This window comes from Amphibalanus amphitrite, unplaced genomic scaffold (assembly GCF_019059575.1).
Source record: "Amphibalanus amphitrite isolate SeventyFive unplaced genomic scaffold, NRLGWU_Aamphi_draft 000410F_arrow, whole genome shotgun sequence".
Taxonomy (NCBI): Eukaryota; Metazoa; Arthropoda; class Thecostraca; order Balanomorpha; family Balanidae; genus Amphibalanus; species Amphibalanus amphitrite.
This window is the reverse complement of record NW_024881904.1, coordinates 208,144-229,039: the sequence shown is the minus strand read 5'-3', so window position 1 is coordinate 229,039 and position 20,896 is coordinate 208,144. Positions and strand designations below refer to the sequence as shown.

General features: G+C 47.3%; 1 protein-coding gene across 1 annotated transcript; it reads right to left on the bottom strand.

Moving 5' to 3' along the window:
* Positions 1-482: 482 nt before the first annotated feature.
* LOC122390809 lies at positions 483-19,960 on the bottom strand. The gene is made up of 7 exons (XM_043384142.1): positions 19,790-19,960; positions 10,368-10,696; positions 7,877-8,136; positions 6,127-6,264; positions 4,061-4,270; positions 3,385-3,525; positions 483-2,978 (listed from the first exon to the last, which is right to left on the bottom strand). Exons 2-7 carry the CDS (start codon positions 10,694-10,696, stop codon positions 2,809-2,811), a joined length of 1,248 nt encoding a protein of 415 aa, XP_043240077.1. The 5' UTR covers positions 19,790-19,960; the 3' UTR covers positions 483-2,808.
* Positions 19,961-20,896: the final 936 nt, after the last annotated feature.

Genomic DNA, 20,896 nt, shown 5'->3' with positions numbered 1-20,896 from the left:
ATTGGGCTTGAATGGGGCGACTTAAAGGTAGTGTGCCACCTTCCAAATTGGAAGGTGGCACACTACCTTTAAGAACCTGGCGATGCACCTACCTACCTTTCCGCACTCAACAGGAAACGTTTTTTTAAATCCAGATGATAAAGTGCAAGGCCCTATATACTAATAAGTGTGATTAATTAATAATTCACATCTCCACAGTCCACATCTCCTCAGAAACAACCCACTAAACTCTATAAATATCTGAAACCCCTACAAAAATAACTGAAACAAAAGCGCCGTTTTCGTCTCGCTAATTACGTTTACGTGCCTAATTAATCGCTAATTTGCTGCATTGTTTAATTTGCAGCAGAACGTTTGTTGATCATTTTCTCCTGAGAGCCTAAGCATAACATTTTTAATATATTTCATTTTACTTATAATATTTTACCGAATATTATTAAGTGGTTTTATTTCAAATGAAATAATAATGAAAACGAATTTGGTGTTGTACAACCGATTTATTTTATGATGATCTACCATACTACATGATAATCAATGACGTCATCTTACCAAAATATCAGAAGACGTAGAATAAGGTTTTATAAAAGCTTAGCATACTTATTGGCAAAACGTTTTCATTATGTTCCTACTTCCTTTGTCCTTAACTTATCCTGTGGTTCCAGAGTCCCTGTCCTCTCCATTTCCTTTTAAATATATTTTTAATCCTCATCCCTATCCCCCCCTCCTAACAGTTTCAAATTGTATTGCAATAAAATGTTTTGAATTCCTCACATAGGTACCTAACATCATGACATGCCACGTCCAGAGTCGTGGACAGCTAAATACTTCAAATATCTTCCTTCCCAATCTGACAACATCCCACGTCTCAAATGCACATTGTATGGAAAGATTTTTCAGGCTGCCCGTCAGTCTCTGTCTAACCGAAACCGTCACATGCACAATGCAGGTAAGATATTTATTTCTATTTCCCTATGGTTAATATGTTATTGATGCATATTATCCATTAAAATAAACATGGTGTAGGGTAAATGGCCAAATCACGAACACTGCCAAAATCCGAGCAGCCAACTTTCAACTGCAATATCTGATATTTAGTGTAAATGGAGTTGGAATATGGCCAAAATTAAATTGACAACTTTTAGGTGAAAGGTGGTGATTTGGGTTAAGGGGCGAGTCAACTACTGGGTTATTTTGCACCCATTCAATGAAACTTCTGCTCAAATTCTACCCATTGAACCTCAATATCATGATCCACCTGTCCATCACTAGGTATTCTTCCTTATTACATAGAAACTTTGAATGGCATATTGGCATGGCAATTTATAATTTTAACCCTATTCCTGGCGGGGGGGCCTCAGGAGCCCCCCCCTGAGGTTTTTTGGTTATATCTCCCAAACGCGTTGAGCTAGGAAGCTCAAATTTTCTGACTTTTCCTAAAAGGCTTCTACGCAACATGTCTGAAAATTTTGAGTTGATCTGACCTCATGTCAGGTCACCAGAGGCGGTTTGGTGACGCTACCTCAGAAAAGTTTGCAATCACGCCAGAGCTAGAGTTTTTGACCGATCAATTTCTTCTCTTCAGGGTTTAGTTAGGGTACCAGTATGTGCAATTTGTATATCTCGGAATTTTGATATCGGTGACCTAAGGTCAGGTCAATTTCGCGACCTCCCCATTATAAGTCAATGGGGGAAAAATCAACTCCCTGTTTTTACTACTAAAGCGGGTCGGAATGGCCCCATATACCATACATGACTTCATATACGATCAACCTTCACTACCTTGAGGTCTGTTTTGCTGTTGGGCAGCTGTGAGGTCATGTGACGTCATCAAAGGTCACCAAAGGTTTTTGGCCAATAACTCCGTACAGGAACAAGATACAGACGCGTGGATGGTCTCATTGTGTTCAGCTCGTCAAGACGCATCGAATGATATACATGATGACCTCGAGGTCACGTGACCTGAGGTCAACCTTTGACCTTGACCTTTCGAGGTCAACATATATATCATTCGATGCGGATTGACGAGAGGATCACGATGATGCCCTTAGTTTGTTCCTATCTTGACTAATTCGAAAGTTATTCGAGAAAAACTCTCTCCATATCTAGTGCCGCCATTTTGACTTTTTCGACCCCTGTGACGTCATCTTTGACCTGACCTGAAAATGACCTTTGTAAAAATTGTAGATCTTGGCCGTGCGTATCCGATGCCGTTTACCGCTTGTCGCTATCTTGCTTCGTTCTCGAGATCTCAGGGGGGGGCCGAATCGGCCCCCCCCCCCGCCAGTTTCTTGTCCCGGCGGAGCCCGCCAGGAATAGGGTTAAATGACAATATTTTTTATGTTTCTTCTGTAGGTAGGTAGGTAGGTAGGTACACCAGACTGCTATGGACACTTTTCCAAGTTGGTGGGGCAAAAAACCTAATGTATGTCTTGGTTTGAGTCGTTTGATTGAGTTGATTGATTCCTTTCATTGTCGCGTTTGAGTCGATTGAATCAATTCCCGAAAACTGCTCTGACTTGATTGATTTGATTGGTTTCCCAAATTTGTCGTGATTGAATTGATTGCTATTGATTGAGTCGTATACAACCCTGCTAGTACCTCAACTTTTAAATCACCCCGTGACGTTACACTAATATTCCACGCATATGCCACAAGCATGGACACTATCGAAGGGTGTGCATTGAACCCCTTCCCCCTCTCACCACAATACGAGACGAGTAATATACACGATTAACGATGAAACTTGCTAGTTGAGGCTGATCAGTTCGTCCATTTGCCGTCTCCCCTGTTCATTTGCATATACCGGCATTACATGTGTGATCTGAGGTATATCTTATCACCTCTGACATTGAGGAGTCTGAGGCCCTCCGGCAGCTGCCCCCTCAGTAGTGGGAGGTCGGCGGCGGTAACTGATAGGTCCTGCAGCCCACGGCACCTGGTGAGGGGCTCCAGGCTGCCGGCCGTGTGATCAGTACAATCTGGAAAACACGCAGACACACATATAGACAGGATCATTTGGCTGTAATACATGTCGATATATGACAAAACGAAAAAACACCTAATAACTCACATGGTTTTATGGACGCAGTAGACAATGGTAAAACAGTGCTATTATATGATATATGCAATGTTAAGCAAATGCATTGAACTTCATTGAACAGTGCAACACAATTGTTATGAGTATGATCAACTAACTCTGAACGAATATGTCACTGAGTAAACAGTCCTCCATTTTGGAGCTCAATTGGCTTCATTATTTCGCAAAGCACATTGGCTATGTATCACTTCTGTCTCCATGAGGTGCGACACCGGCACACCGTTACTCGATGTCCGCCATTCGCTGAGCTCGTATATCAGCGGCCTGTCCGTGCTGCCGCTGCTCACCGTATATCTCCAGTCGTTTGACCGTCCGTCTCAGGTCAGCCAGGTGACTGATGGTGTCGGCAGCCACCCCCTGGAGCAATACTGACAGACCATGAAACCACGGTTTCCATTCCGGCCACCTCGGCTCCGTCACCTCCGGCCCTGTCGGACAGAGCTGTGTCAGCTGACTGCAGTCGGACAGAGCTGCCGCCAGCTCCCCGCTGCACCACTGACACCAGAGTGTCAGACACTGACACAGCCAGCACTAACACATCCGAGCGGCTGCACAACGATATTTTTAGCAACAGCATACATACGTAAATATGCAAATAGGGGCAATAGGGTATTACGATTTTTGCAAGGCACATTGGCCTAGGCACTGGGCAGCCAGTCATGGTATAGTAACGGATCAGGTTGGTAGAAAACATAAATATATGGTTCGCAGTGGTTGCAATGAAACCATTTCAAATTACCATAATTGCTACAATAATATTTCATGCATGCACTTGATGCTCACACTATATGCAAATGCATGCATTGCATCACTCTAACAATACCATATAACACAAACAAGGCTGTAAGATGTTGGCTGAATTCGAACGGTTCGTCCATTTGCCGTCTGTCTCCCTGTTCATTTGTATATCCATGTGCATTGTCCATTATACCGGCATTACATGTATGATCCGTGGTATCTCACCTCTGACATTGAGGCGCTGGAGGCACTCCGGCAGCTGCCCCCTCAGTCGCGGGAGGTCGGCGGCGGTGACTGACAGCCGCTCCACAGTCTCCCGTGAGCTCCGCAGCTCCGTCAGCTCGCTGTCACCGACTCCGGCCGGAAGGATGACAGTGTTTGGCTCCACCCTGATGATGGCACCACGAAGTTGACTTGGAATAGTAGTTATTTGTGCTGGAAAGGTGATTGAACCAATGTCAGGCATTAGTCTAGCTCAAACATAGTACACTTACCTACAGGTGTAGAAAACACAAAGTGAAAACTGTTTGTGGCTACAATGCTGTGATAATTCCGTGTCTGAGTGAGTATGTACTTTATCAAAACGATGTGAATTTCATAAATTACGGCGACTTTCCATAACAGAATATTCAACAAATAAAATGATAATGGGTCTTTGACATATAAAATAAAAATCGCAATTAAATTAGTAGATTATATTCCGAACTAAGACATATTTTCATGATGTCAATTGATCAATCTGACAGCTTTTGAATCCTTTTCACTTAACCCTATTAGTGGCAGGCTCCTGGCTACCCCTATTAGTGGCAGGGGGGGGCTGTTTACGACCCCCCTTGATATCTCGAGATCTAACGGGCCGATTTTCGAAATTCAAACGGCATTCGATTTCGCTCAACGTGATCTACATTTCTAAAAAATAAAAAATAAAAATGTTAATAGGGGGGTAGAGGGGGGTAAAAACGTGCAAATTGCAGATACATTTTAGACTGTTTATCACGGCCAGGTTTCTGAACCAATCTTAACGCAACTTTTGCCGATCGATAGAGAATGAACCAGGAATTCACATGGATCCTAAAAATATGCATTTTCAAAAATCATAGGCGGATACAGATCATTGAGATTGGGGGTACACAAAAAGTATAGTAAATAAGGTTTTTGTTGGTACTGTTTCTAAAAAGGGTGGTAATGGTCTTGTTATGTTACAATTTTCTTATGAGAGAACGACTTCAATTGTATTGGTCATGCATAGGCGGTGTCACGGCACCTATGTTGGGAGGTAAAACATAACCCCCCTTTTTGGACGCCTGGATCCGCCTATTATAGCAAAAACGTGTCAAAAGAGGATGCACAATAACTGTATATGTTATCACATATTACCTTTCATTCACTGTTCGTAAAACTGGTGCAGCATCGTGATCTTCGCCCAAATGACTCGCTTCACGAATAGGACCCCCCAATTCCCAGTGCTCTGGAGCCGCCCCTGGTAAAGTTATGAACTTGAAATTTTCAGGGAATGTGCCCAATTAAGTTTTAGGAAAAGTCAGAAAATTTCAGCATCGTAGCTTTAGCGGTTTCGGAGATATTCCCGAAAAACCTGAAGGGTGGATAAAAACACCCCCCTGCCACTAATAGGGTTAAGTATTTTGTTCAGCTATTATGTGTAGCTAATTATTTCAACTTTCTATCGTTATAAATTTTATAGCGTAAATATTACGTCCATGACAGGCCCAAATTATTGACCAGCACCATTCACCACACGAATTGTCATTCTACGGCTTACCAAATACCATGGCTTATGGCTTCCGTCTTACCTTAGGATGAGGGAGGCAGCATTACCTACAGTACATGTAATATGTGTTGTATCCAGTTATTCCTGGTTTGATTTAGGCTTCAGAGTGTCGGGGATAAACTGCTTCCCCACGTTATTTATAAACATTTGCTAGAAAAAAAAAAATAGACAGTACCTTAGAGCAAAAATCACAAGCAAGGAACGGTGCCGCCGGCCTGTTTCTCCGTTCTTCGTGTCCCCGTGTCGCCCCCTGCCCCGTTCAGGAGCGCCCGGCAGCGCCACCTGCACCTGACCAGTCCGGCAGCGTTTGGGGTCGCCGCGCACCGCCGACAATCAGCTGACGCGGCCGGCAGCGCGTCTCAAGGTCACTGGAGGTCAGCCGGGCCGCGGCCCGCCGGGGTGGCCGTGACGTCACAGCCAGAGAACGCTGAGCGCCGGAACAGCTACTGTTGTTTATCCCTTCCTAGCCATTCATATATGAGTAACTTCAATCGTTGCTCACCATCCGTGACTAGTAGCGTAATCCGTGACCCCAGCTCCGTGGCCAGGTGACTTATGGTGTCGGCAGCCACCCCCTGGAGAGATACCGACAGACCACTCCCGTACCGTCCAGGCCACCTCGGCTTCGTCACCTCCGGCCCTGTCGGACAGAGCTGTGTCAGCTGACAGCAGTCGGACGGAGCTGCTGCCGGGTCGGGAGGCGGCTGACACTGTGGTGTCAAACCCTGACACAGACGACACTGACAACGCCAGGGTCGATCGGCACTGTTGGACAGTAATTGAACACTGTGCACAATGCATGCGCTATGCTTATACATGCGTCAGTTAATTAACCCGCGCCCTGGTGGGGTCTGTTTATAACGCGACCTGGTGGGGGGGGGGCTATTTTTTGCCCCCCCCCTCGTATCTCCGAAACTACTGGACGGATCCGCAAAATTCAAACAGTGTTCGATAGCCCTGTCAAATTTGTCGAAGGAAACCAAATTTCATTGACCTCGGGGTCACCGATGACGTCACAGGTCAGGTCAAAGATAAAATGTTTCACCGTTCACGGGGCTTCTAGGGAAAGCGCTATAACACCGAGTAAAACGCATTTTGTCGAAAATCAGCGATAAGACGTCAGTTGTCTAGTACATATGTTGCTATTAGAGGTCACTGGTCATACCAGGTCAGGTCACAGGTCAGGTCACCAAAGGTCACCAAGGGTCACCACATGAACCCAACTTTACTAAGGTTGTGCGATGCATGTTTTATGGCCAGTTTTTCATTTCCAACCCAACGGTGTTGGTTATAAGACCATCAGGTACGGTTTAGGTCACTTTCTGGTGGAGGTCAGGTCAAGGTCAGGTCAAAAAAGGTCAAATTTCAAAGTTGATATTTTTGCATAAAATGGGTATCCATTCGATGCAGCTCGTCACGGGGAGTCTAATGGTGGTCTTTGTTTTGCACTACAAGGTCTAGAATTGCTAAAAATTGAGTTTGAAAATTTGACGTCATTAATTTTGAACAGTTTTTTCGCTATAACTTTGCCAAAAAAGAGGTATCAATCTAAAATTTGGTATGTGGATGGAAGGCGGTAAGGACTATCACATATATTCCGGTTTTTGCGAAATTCAAAAAACTTTTTGGATTTTTTGACTATTATATCCAAAAAATCTATTTTTTGATTTTTGGGGGTCAAAATAAAAAAATAAAAAATCCGAGATAGCAGTTTTGTAGCCCTGTCAATTCTACAGCTTTTATGTCCTAAACATTTTTCTGTATTTGCAAAGCTATAGGCCTGACAGCTCTTCCCGCGAAACCCTTTTTTGGGTCGAAAACGGCAGAACATGACGTCACTCTGACGTCATTTCCGGCCAACCTATCATAGCTTTTGGAAAAATGTTTGGTCACAAGGTGTAAAATTGATGTCCAGGAGGGTACTGAAAGTTTGGTGACGATCGGCGCAGCGGTTCTGGAGATATATCGAAAAGTCTGGAGGGGGGGCAAAAAATAGCCCCCCCCCACCAGGTCGCGGGTTAATACAGTTCAGTACATAAAGGTCATACAGGTTCAGTACATACAGGTCATATTCGTTTGCAAGAGTATAAAGTAGGTATGTACAATACAGTGGCTAATGTTTGTGTAGCAGGTAGGTAGCATGGCACACATATGTCCGCTGAACGTTTATCACTGAAACTGTTACTTTATGTGAGCTATGTAAGTACCACCATTCAGAAGTAATAGTACGCGTTTCCTCAACTATTTCTCACCGGCAACGTATAGCGTCCTCAGTGACGTCGGCAGCAGCCGCAGCCACCGCCCCGTTCCGAAGGACGGGACTCTGACGGTCAGCTCCTCCAAGCGGGGAAGACTCTGCAGGAGCGCCGCCAGCTGATTCTCGCCAAGGGCTGACGGAGCGTCGAACGTCGTCACGGTCCTTAGCGCCTCTCTCAGCACTGTGGTATCACTGTGTGCCGATGGCTGGGGCTCCGTCTGTACCGTGACGTCATGAAACGCTTTTGTAATTTTACTGAAAAGACAAGAAAAAGAACATAAATCAAAATGCAAAAGAAGTTCACAACTTTAGTTGGCTCCTTTGATGATCCGATATGCATTTAGGTAGGGGAGAGAGGTCATATTGCGCCACCTTAACCCTATTAGTGGCAGGGGGGGTTGTTTTCATCCACCCCTCATGTTTTTTCGGGAATATCTCCGAAACCGCTGAAGCTACGATGCTGAAATTTTCTGACTTTTCCTAAAACTAAATTGGACACATTCCCTGAAAATTTGAAGTTCATAACTTTACCAGGGGCGGCTCCAGAGCACTGGGAATTGGGGGGTCCTATTCGTGAAGCGAGTCATTTGGGCGAAGATCACGATGTGCAGCATCGGATGCTGCACCAGTTTTACGAACAGTGAATGAAAGGTATCATGTGATAACATATAAAAAATTATTGTGCATCCTCTTTTGACACGTTGTTGCTATAATAGGTGGATCCAGGCGTCCAAAAAGGGGGGTCATGTTTTACCTCCCAACATAGGTGCCCTGACACCGCCTATGCATGACCAAAACAATTGTAGTCGTTCTCTCATAAGAAAATTGTAACATAACAAGACCATTACCACCCTTTTTAGAAACAGTACCAACAAAAACCTTATTTACTATACTTTTTGTGTACCCCCAATCTCAATGATCTGTATCCGCCTATGATTTTTGAAAATGCATATTTTTAGGATCCATGTGAATTCCTGGTTCATTCTCTATCGATCGGCAAAAGTTGCGTTAAGATTGGTTCAGAAACCTGGCCGTGATAAACAGTCTAAAATGTATCTGCAATTTGCCCGTTTTTACCCCCCTCTACCCCCCCCCCTATTGACATTTTTTATTTTCATTTTTTAGAAATGTAGATCACGTGGAGCGAAATCGAATGCCGTTTGAATTTTGAAAATCGACCCGTTAGATCTCGAGATATCAGGGGGGTCGTAAACAGCCCCCCCCCCCCCTGCCACTAATAGGGGTAGCCAGGAGCCTGCCACTAATAGGGTTAAGGATATCGGCCTATTGCGGCTAAAGTTGACCAGCTGTCATGCTTGATGATATCTCAAATTGTACCTCAGTTATTTTGGCATCAAATTACAACTCCTAATTTGTATCACACCCATAAAAAAATAACAAGAGAAAAGTTTTCCGACACACCTGCAAAGGGCGCATTTACGGACTACCCCATCAAAAAGCGCCCATGCCTCTCATGTAAAAGCGCCCTATTAAAAACAACGGTTTGCCACCTAACTAAGTAGCCTATTTGGACGTGTCAGCCCATTAACCATTTATGCTGTGAAGGCTAAGGTAATGGTAAGGTGAGCGCTCTAATATTCAAAGTGTTCAATGAAATGTGTCCCAACCACAAGATGCTGTTTCTCTGGGCTGAAGAATAGGGCGCAAATAGGGTGGACGCAATTACGGTTGGAACACATTTTTCATGAGCTTCAAATATGGCGAGGACAGCGAAGCCACGGTGATGATAAACTTTCAAAACTACCATTAAACGAGCAATTAACAATGATTATTAGTTGAATCACTATCTCTAAGATAAACCATGACACTAGCAAAGGTCGAAATAGACTGTTTCGCGTAAGAAAATAGAGGAAATCACAAAAAATGGTCTGCGAGAAAGCTGAGACACCTCACCTGCCCCCATGGACCGGAATAAGAGCGAGTTATTGGTGGTGAAGTAAATGCACACATTCGAGCATTCATTCGAATCGAATTTTGGACAGGAGGAAGGTGTGGCGCATTTAAGAACATGGCGCAATATGACCTCTCTCCCCTACATATCGTCGTCAGCAACAGTATGTTGTCAAATCTATTCGGTTGAATAAAATCGTTCAGAGTTGATTTCACACGAATCTGAACGATTTGATACGACCGATTAGATTTTGTGACACGATTGCTGATGACGACATGTAAATACGTGCGGGATATAATGCCCCGAACTGGCCAACATTATGCAGATTGCAGGACGTCTGTCGAAAGCTGGAACAATACGATCGAGACTAAACGGCTAACTTGCAGAAGATGGTACGAATTCAAGGCATGTTTCTTTAATTGGGCGGAAATTACAATTACAAGCTACTCGACCTTAAAAGACCTAGTGGTGGTTTATTTCTTACACCTTCTACAAAGAAAGTTTACTTCTCACCATGACAGCTCTCCAAAATATCTCAGCCCCCACAGCAACCCCTGCTGCCTCCCAGTCTCACCCCTGGGGACGGCCGGATGGCGCCGCTCGCCGGCGGACCTCCTGCCGCAGATCCTCCACCACGGTCTGGCGAGTGGTCCGCTCTTCGACCACTGCCTGCTCCAGGCGGACCATCGCATCGTGAAGTGCGGCGTACTCCCCCTTGAGCTTCTTTGTCTCCTTATTGTCTTTTGCCACCACCTCGTTTAGAATGGTCACTTTTTCACGAAGGGGGGCCACCACTCCACGAAGGGCGGACATCTCTTCACGAAGGGCGGACACCACTTCACGAAGGGCGGACACCTCCCGGCGAAGGGCGGCCAGGTCTTCACGCACATCTGTCATCTCCATCTGGAACGCAGAATTACAGTTTTTTACGTTTCTACTCATCATAAATCAGTGGCCTAGTACGTAGCGTTACGTCGTACGCATTACGACATGTCGTGCAGCGTCGTGTCTAATCACGTCACAAAACGACATGTCATTACGTATTACGACATGTTTTGTCACGCAACCCGTATTGTTGCATACCAGGCAGGCAAGCTTGGCAGTCAGGCAGACAGGTCTTATGTAGGTAACCAATATAGAAATTGACTATCGTTACTAGTTTTTCGCAAAAAAAGAGATAATAAAAAAAACGTTATCACTTCGAAAGTCTACCCCTGGCCAGGCCGTTTTCATAACGCGGACGGTGAGGGGCCGGTTCGACCTTTGGCGATTAGCTCCTGACCTGATGCACTTAGAAACACCAGATGTATAGGGTAAGTGAACTCATACGACATCTCGCCCCTGTTCAAATCTAGTGACTGACACAGTCACACAGACAGTTACACAGACAGTCACAAAGACAGTCACACAGACAGTCACACAGACAGTCACACAGACAGTCACACAGACAGTCACACAGTCACACAGACAGTCACACAGATAGTCACACAGACAGTCACACAGCCAGTAACACAGACAGTCACACAGTCACACATACAGTCACACAGCAGGACCTCGGCTAAGGAATTTCGACTGGGCAGATGGGGACAAACCCGACTCCAGAATGTCATATACAACCTAATATACACCGTATAAGCGGACCTTTACACCACGCGTAACATACATATTATATATACCGTAGGAAAAGGTATACCAAATCCTGCCTAATCAGTTAACCCTCGCCGGCACAGGGGGGGGTTGATGCAACCCCCCCCCCCTAAGGTTTTTCGCAAATAACTCGCGTAAAAAGCGGCCGATCGCGACGAAACTTTCAGTACCCTCGCATTGATCAATTTTACACCTACCCTGAAAATTTCGTGACCCTGACCCCAATGACCTTTGACCTGTGCCCTCTTTTCTGTGACCATGTTTGGCCGAAATCGCGGTTCGGCGCATGTCGGCTCGCATTAGCCGCGCGTTTGCAAGCTTTTCGTGGTTTCAAACGTTCAAACATGTGATTTGATGTTGCTCCCATGCATTAGGGTGGGTGTCAAGGTCACCTGAAGGTCAGGTCAGGTCATTGACCTTTGGTGACCTCGGGTGACCTCGGTTCACTTTTTCGAGTTTTACATGTTTCTATGCTAGTTTTTGGAGCTGAATTCGAATTTAGCAACCATTTGAACATTTACGAAGTAGTTTTGGTGCCTTCGTAACATGTTACGAAGCTGTCCGAGGCGGTTGACACGTATTACGAATACCCGTCACAACCCCTACCGGTTGACCTGACCTGACCTGACCCGACCTGGTCTAAATGCTTGAAGACATCATCTCTGATCAAAACTAACACGATATTCGTGATCAGCACCCCGGAAAACCACATAGCAGCCACACTTTACGACTTTCTAACAGGTCCCGATTTTCCCGGTTTTCGGGTCATTGACCTGACCTGGAAGGTCACCCGATGACCTAGGACCTTAAAATTGGGTATCATTGGCTTCCTCTCGTGACGGGCAACACGCTCGTTTTTTCCGCGAAGCTCTAGCTCGATCAGGGGCCAAACGCGAGGGGGGTCGTACCAACCCCCCCCCCCCTTGTGCCGTCGAAGGACTCAAAATGGCCTGTGCCGGCGAGGGTTAAGGCATCCGTAAACATGTCTACACAAACTTCTACGAAAGGTTTCGAGGCCAGCGTAGGGCGCTCATAAGACGAAGTCGAGCCCCCGGAGGCTAGCAATATGGCCCTTTAGGGTCCGCTTTGGGACCCTAAATGGCCAAATGTGGACGTGGGGCCCAAAGAAGCCAGTGCGTAGCCCTTTCAGACGTAGCCCTTTCAGCGTGGGGCAATATAAGGACAAAGTGGTCCCTGTGGGGTCCTCTAAGACCAGCGGCGTGGGGTCTTCTGAGGTCAAATTGGGGCCCTCTGAGAACAGCTTGGGGCTATCTGAGGACAATGCGGGCCTTCTTAGGCAACGTGGAGCCCTCTGTCTTCTGGAATTCTAAGGCTGGCGCTGGGACATCAGAGGCCATCTCGATGGCCTCGATGGTCAGACTGTAGCCCTTATGCATGTTTAACCCTCGCCGGACCTATTGGTTTTCTACATACGCGTCGGCCGAGGGGGGCGGGGCGGGTACGACCCCCCTCGCCGTTTCGCCCCTGGTGGAGCTAGCGCGTCGCGGAAAAAAACGAGCGTGTGCGCCGTTACAAGACGCAGAGATTGGTACCCAATTTTAAGGTCCTAGGTCAACCGGTGACCTCTGAGGTCAGGTCAAGTGCCCCAGGGTACGGTTCAGTTTTTGGTGAATAACTTCGCAAAAAACGGCCGCAGATCCGCGATTTTGGCAGCATCGTGTTCGCCTCACTCAGGCGCGTCGAATGGTATACTTTTTGTTCGGTCAGGTCAACTTAGGGTGTTGACCTCAGGTCAAGGTCAGGTCAGCACCCCCAGGTCACGAAGTTGGTCGAAAGAGGTCATGTCGCATATCATTCGATTCGGCAGGTCTTCCTGAGTCCATTGGTGGCTTTCTCGACTCGCTAGCTCAATTTGATCGGGAGTTATTGACGAAAAACTAATATGACCTTGATGACGTCATAAATGACGTCACGGAAGGCCAACATTGCAAAAGTGACGCATCTAACCTTGCAAGGAATGCATCAAATCACGATTCTGTGTGCTTGAGATAGTTGGAGATCGTTCCCGGCGCCAGAATAGCAGTTTTCATTTTTCCCCATTGACTTATAATGGTGAGGTCACGAAAATGACCTGACCTCATATGACCTTTAGGAAAAATCCGAGATATACAAGTTGTGAGACTCATAATGGATACTAGATCCTGCAAGTTTCATTTCTTTTTGACATCTCCTCTGGCAGTGAGGGCGTTGCGAAGTTGCGACATCTGAAGACCGTGCAAAGGTTCACTTATGAAGTCATAGGTCAGTGACCTGACCTGACCCAAAAATGCGGTTGGTGTCAAAAGATGCGGCTTGGATCAAAGGTTAGGTATGCCAAGTTTCAGCTCTCTATCGCCAGCGTGTTCGGAGCTATCGCGAAAAAAAACCTATGGGGGGCGGCACCCCCCCTTGGCCGGCGAGGGTTAAGCCCTCTGAGGTCGAGACGGACCCCTAGATGCCGGCATGACCTCTCAGAGGCCGGTACAGGCTTACTAAAACCGGCATGGGTTCCTTGAGAGCGGAGGGGGCCTTTAGAGGCTTACTCAAGGGCTCTCATGAGCCATCGTGGGCCCTGTGAGGTCAGCATAGGCCTTCAGTGAGGCCATTGTGGGTGTAGAGTCCGTGTCCACCAGAGACGTGTATTGGCTGCCTGCCAAGCACCAACTGACCCGGCCGGCCAGGGAACTGACCCGGTCGGCGGTCACAACATTACGTGACCACAGTAGGGCGGGGCTGCCACTGGCCGCAGTGCAGACAGCGCGGACGCCAGTTGATACAGCCCAGACACCAGTTTTGTCAGATATCGTCACCAATTTTTCAGGATACTTTTTTCAGGATACTTTTTTTCAGGATACAATTTTTCGGGGCAGCACAGAGAGGAGGACAGAGAGCGTGTCACGCGTCGCTCCTCACGAAAGCCGTCCGCAGGGGTCGGTGGTGGTGGGTGTGTCGGCGGATCAGCCTCTGAATCGAGTGGCGGCACCGCAACTGGCTCTTCTTCCGGTGCCTGGAGTGACTGAGGGATCCTGGTCGGGGTCAGCCTGGACGATGGCGGCGGCGACGGTCCCGGTCTGGTGCCCACTGCTGACCTGGCTGTGGCCAGCACAGAGGCAGCGTTACCTCTGGCAACAGCGATGGAGACTCTTTGTGAGAGCCAGACTGTTTCGCGCTTGTCGCCGGTGCGGGCTGTCAGCCGACGGCCAAGCTCATCTCATCTCATCTCATCTCATCTCATACTGTATTAAGGACATCCGCAATATACTTGCGGCTATTACTGCCTTTCGTCACGTGATAAAACAAATGAACGTCAATCGGCAATGGGAGAGTAGGCACCACAAAATGACAACGATCAAACATACAACTGTCACACGCACGCACACACATACACACAAAAACTCAGTCGCGTCTTAAATCGGTTCCAACTCTGAGGTGCCGCCTGAGGCGGCAGCCAAACAGGTGCGGAGGTAGCCGCGGCAGGTCGGGCGGCAGCGCGTTATAAGCGGCCGGCCCGCGGCACTGAAACCGCCTCCTCCCCATCTCGGTGCGGCACCGCGGCACGTGGAGCAGGTGGTCCTGTCGAGTGTCGCGTGACCACGTCCCGGTCACGACCGCGGGCCTCGGCCACAGTGGCGAGACCGGCTGCCAGCTCCTCGGGTTCCCCGCTGCGGCGTACCTTGTGCAGCAGGCTGAGAGTGTGGTACGACACTAGCTGATCTGCGCTGAGCCACTCCAGCCGCCGCAGCAGGTCAGATGCGTGGTCATACTTCCTGCGACCGAAGCTCCTTCATGAGACAGGCTGCAGCCGGACCCAGGACACCAGACGTTTCGACCGCAAAAGGGACGAAGACGTATCGCTCACAGAGAGCTGCATATCGAGTGCGCTTGCGCTCTTCCGCACAGCGGGCGGCGCTCCCAGGATTCAGCGCGGAGCTGATGATGGCCGTTGATGAGTAAGTGTCGCAGCAGGTAGCGTCCCATACGAGGATCATCCCCCGGCTGAAAGGGAAGAGTGTAATCCCATCGGGACGTCGGCCATCTCCTCTGTCAAGGCCGGTGGGCTCCAGCACACTCTCAAGTCCTGCGCTGCTGAGTGCTCGCCGTAGCACGTCATTTAGGTTAGCGTGACGTGCGTGGCGGCCAGCACTCTTGGCACATGAGAGACCGTGGCGTCCCAGTTGGTCAACAGGGCGATGGCAGAGCTGACAGTTATGGACAGACAGTTCGTGAGGAGCGACGTGTGACACGCTCTCGGTCCCCCTCTCTGTGCTGCCCCGGAGCATGCGCATGTCCCACTTTCACAAGTGGGTCTAGGGCTTGAAGGCCCCAAGACATGCCTATTTTTGAAAGTTGCTGCTGCGATGTCTAACAATACCGCTACTGTCTTCCGGGCATTCATTTTACACATTGTGACCAGACAGTTCCCAAAAGCTATGATAGCCTGGCCACAAATGACGTCAGAAAGACGTCAGGTCCTGCATTTTTCGACAAAAAAGGTTTCATGGTAAGAGATGTCAATTGACAGGCCTACAGTTTTGAAGACACAAAGTTTCTTTTTTATCAATAAAAGGTGCAAAATTAATAGAACTATAAACCTGCTATCTCATACTTATGAAAATTTTGGATTTTGACCCCTTAGAGTAAGGGATGGATAAAATAGCAAAAAAGTATTCCACAAGGTTTTCGAAGTTCAAATAAAAAACGAAATAAATAATATGGCCCTATCATCTTCTATCCACGTACCAAATTTGAGAAACATACCTCTCTTTTTAGCTAAGTTATAGCGGGAAAAAACTGTTCTTAAATGATGACGCATAATTTCCCAAATACATTTTTAGCAATTCTTACCACGTAGCGCAAAACAAACACCGCGATGAGACTTCCCGTGACGAGCTGCATCGAATCAATACTTATTTTTTTTATAAAATATCAACTTTAACCCTCGCCGGCACAGACCATTTTGCGTCCTTCGACGGCACAAGGGGGGGGGGGGCTGGTACGACCCCCCTCGCGTTTGGCCCCTGATCGAGCTAGAGCTTCGCGGAAAAAACGAGCGTGTTGCCCGTCACGAGAGGAAGCCGATGATACCCAATTTTAAGGTCCTAGGTCATCGGGTGACCTTCCAGGTCAGGTCAATGACCCGAAAACCGGGAAAATCGAGACCTGTTAGAAAGTCGTAAAGTGTGACTGCTTTGTGGTTTTCCGGGGTGCTGATCACGAATATCGTGTTAGTTTTGATCAGAGATGATGTCTTTAAGCATTTAGACCAGGTCGGGTCAGGTCAGGTCAGGTCAACCGGTAGGGGTCGTGACGAGTATTCGTAATACGTGTCAACCGCCTCTGACAGCTTCGTAACATGTTACGAAGGCACCAAAACTACTTCGTAAATGTTCAAATGGTTGGTAAATACGAATTCAGCTCCAAACACTAGCCTAGAAACATGTAAAACTCGAAAAAGTGAACCGAGGTCACCCGAGGTCACCAAAGGTCAATGACTTGACCTGACCTTCAGGTGACCTTGACACCCACCCTAATGCATGGGAGCAACATCAAATCACATGTTTGAGCGTTTGAAACCACGAAAAGCTTGCAAACGCGCGGCTAATGCGAGCCGACATGCGCCGAATCGCGATTTCGGCTAAACATGGTCACGGAAAAGAGGTCACAGGTCAAAGGTCATTGGGGTCAGGGTCATGAATTTTTAAGGGTAGGTGTAAAATTGATCAATGCGAGGGTACTGAAAGTTTCGTCGCGATCGGCCGCTGTTTACGCGAGTTATTCGCGAAAAATCTTAGGGGGGGGGGGTTGCATCAACCTCCCCCCCCCCTGTGCCGGCGAGGGTTGAAATTTCACCTAGTTTGACCTGAACTTGACCTGACCTTCACCAGAACGTAGCCTAAAACTGGCCTAGAAGGTTGCATTACCCACATAAGCACATTTGTCATGTAAAATGGACCATTAAACATGTATTACGCGACACCTTCATATTGTGATCCTCAGTGACCTGACCTCTGTTACCTGACCTGGTATCAGTGAACTCAAATAGCAAAATATGTGTTTCACGAGCAATTTGTGCGCGCCAACGGGGCGCGGGCTAACAAAAAGATCCGTTTTTTATTTCAGGGGATTATTTCAAAAAACACTTTTTATTTTGTGGTTCAAAATAAAAACAAATATATAAAAAAGAAGATAGTGGTTTTGCAGCGCTGCTTGTTTTATATCTTTTTGTTTTTTTTTTTTCAACATTTTTATCTATCTTCAAAACTTTGGGCTGGACAGCTCTACCCACCAAACCTCTTTTGGGTCGGAAATGCCTGAACATGACGTGACTCTGACGTCATTTACGTCCAACCTATCATAGGCTGTGAAAAAAGGTCACAAGGTGTAAAATCGATTTACAAGAGGGTACTGAAATGTTCGCGACGATCGGCGCATTAGTTTGAGAGATAATGCGAAACGACTAGAAGAGGGAGGTGGCAAAAATATCCCCCACCAGGGCGCGGGCTAAAAAGTTTCCACTGGGTATCCTAAGGTAAAGGTAATCACAAGATTGTGGATACGATGCTGGATGTTCTCTACGATATTATACTAAGAACAGTGTAAACATGGGCGACAAAATATGAAAATGAATCAGGAAATTGATTGATTTTCGCATCAGGTTTGACTGCTTGAAGAATATTTGAAGTGCCTCATATTTACTCCTATAGAGTGGGCAAAATCTCGTGACTGCAGAGGCAACTGGCAGCCACTGCGGGACATTTGCCCCCTTGCAATAGCGCGGAACACCTTCAATTAAAGGGGCATTTCTGACTTTTAGCTCCATTCTTTCCATGCAAAGCCAATAGGGCTTATGTTAAAATGCCGAAATCAAGGGGACACGGTTCCCCGGTGCCCCCCGTTCCACCCCTTATGCCGTCTCCCCAGTTAACCCGCGCGGGGCTGGGTGGGGGGTAAATTTTACCCCTCCTCGCGAATTTTTGCAATATCTCAAAAAACAGCGGCGCGCAGCGCCGCCAAACTTTCAGTACCTTTTCTTACATCAATTTGACACGTTCCCTGAAAATTTGAGCGAAATCCGTCGGAAACTTTTTGAGAAATTGACGTTTTAGTGACGTCATGTTCGCCATTTTCACCTCAAAAACGGCAAAATTTCAAACGCCGCTAACATCTTCATTTTTAAAGGAATCAAGACGTAACAAAACGTTATACGTAATTCTACTTTGTCTATCAAATGGCTATCTCAGTTTTTTGAAAATTTTGGATTTTGACCCAATTTAAAAAAACTGACTTTTTTGGGAAAATAGTTATAAAATCCAAAATTCTGAGTGTATCGTAAAAACCGAAATATATGTCAAAGAAGTGGTCTATGTGCACATACTTACCAATTTTTAGAAGAATCGGTTCAAAAATGTGGGAGTTATTCAAAATTTTATGACGTAACGACACACAAAAATTTTGAAAAATGATTTTTTTTGAAGTTCTAGACCTCGTACGGAAGCAAAAATAGCACCATTCGATTCGCCGTGAAAAACCGCATCTGATAGACATCTTTTTAGGCCTTAACAACCAACTTCAAAATTTGACCTCACTTGACCTGACCTTGACCTGACCTCGACCTGAAATTCATCCAGAGGTGGTCCATATCACTTATTGAGTGTGCCTATTAAATTCTATGACTAAAATGACCCATAAAACATGTGTCGCACATGCCCTTTTCTATATTTTGTTTTTGGTGACCTGACCTGACCTGACCTTGACCTTGACCTCTGAATGATATTGTATGCAACGAATATTGTCTTGGTAGCCTAAGAACACGTTTTGGGCAATCAGTCTCAGTCCATGACTCCATTCTTCGGCAACTACGGTGCAAGGCCGATACTGTAGGAACTTGCAATTTGTACCCTTGACCTGACCTTGACCTTGACCATAAACTTTAAATTAAGTACACGTTTTTAGTTGTTCGTGATGAGATCTTTCGATTGGCGTTCGAATTTTCCAAATCGGACCATTAGTTCGGGAGATAACAGGGGGGGGGGTAAAATTTACCCCCCACCAGCCCCGCGCGTTCGGCTGGAGACCCCAGCCCCGCGCGGGTTAATGCATGTTAGCAGAGGCCAGACACGCCAACATACAGTATACAGGCAAATGAAGCACAGACATCCAAACACATCAAGACGGGTACCTAGCACACAGAGAAGACACACAAAGACTCACAGAATCACATACACACCGTTACATAAACACCTATGGTCTGACTATAGACACAGACGCACAAAACACACTCAGACAACAGACACAGGGACACACAGAACCCCCCCCCCCCACACACACACACAGGTCGGTCCTGCTCACCTGATATTCGCCGCCTCCGCCGTGGTCGGCTCCGGTGGACAGAGCTCAGTACCGTCCACACACTGTTGGACCACCCGCTCTGTCCACTGACCCGGCCGGTGGACGCAGTGCAGCTCGTGCTCCTCCGTCGGCCTTTGTCCCGGTCTGGACCGCTGCAACTGCGCAGTATGTAATAACCCCGGGGCGGGGCGCCGCTGAGTCATGGTACCGGTTAGCGCCGACCTCGGGCCGCTGGGCGACTGCAGCGCCCCTACCGGTCACCGGCGTCGTACTTTAACTAATGGGGAGCCGGGGCGTTCATGGAACACTGTTGATGTAAGTGCACATTTGCCTCGTAAAGGCTAATCAGCAACAACAACAAAATAAAATGGGAGCTCTCTACATTCGTCAAGTACTTGGATGTCCGGGTTCCAATGGGTCTTGTCCCGTAGCGAGGAGACTCTAGCGTGCCCAGTGAGTCGGCGGCGCGGCGTTCCAGACTGATGACGTCAGCGGAAAGCCACCATGGATTCGTGATAACACGGGCCGGATGGCGGTGCAGCAGCCCCCCTCACCCCTCCCCGGCCGTCTGGAACTCCCCCATCCCTCCGGACACCGCTTGCAACTCGGTAATGTAAAACATAGTGAGCAGCAGACATGTGCGGGGATGGAAGAGGCGGATCTATGATCTCAGTGGATATCTCGACAAGTTGGAGGGGTTGGACCTACATCTCATCCCTCGCCCGGCCAGGGGTTGGGGAGGGGGAGATAGATTAACCCGCGCCCGTACATGGGGGTGGTAACCCCCTCCAACCCCCCCCCAGGTAGTCTTTCTGCTCTGCACTCCACATTGTTAGAGCTAGAAGCCTGATTTTTCGTATAGCTGCTCCTCTATCCTCTCTTCATGTCCACTGAAAATTTGAGGTTTCTGTGATTTTTGGTTTCGGAGATATGACCTTGTTTTTCAGGTCATGTCATGACCCAAATGACCAATTCTCAACAACTTGCGTTGGCTATAGGCCATGTGAGCTTTTGTCACCTTCCTTTCGGGCTTTTTTTGCCAGTCTTACCTCCCACCTATCATGGAACATGTTGTTCGACGATGTACAGATGTCAAGGTCAGGGTCA

Bases quoted from the DNA above. Each gene is read 5' to 3' on its own strand.
- LOC122390809 (XM_043384142.1), bottom strand. From the start codon at position 10,696: ATGGAGATGACAGATGTGCGTGAAGACCTGGCCGCCCTTCGCCGGGAG. The intron at 8,137-10,367 runs GTGAGACTGGGA...TTGTCTTTTCAG, and splicing joins CCATCCGGCCGTCCCCAGGG to TAAAATTACAAAAGCGTTTC. The intron at 2,979-3,384 runs GTGAGCAGCGGC...CGTGTTTTCCAG, and splicing joins CAAACGACTGGAGATATACG to ATTGTACTGATCACACGGCC.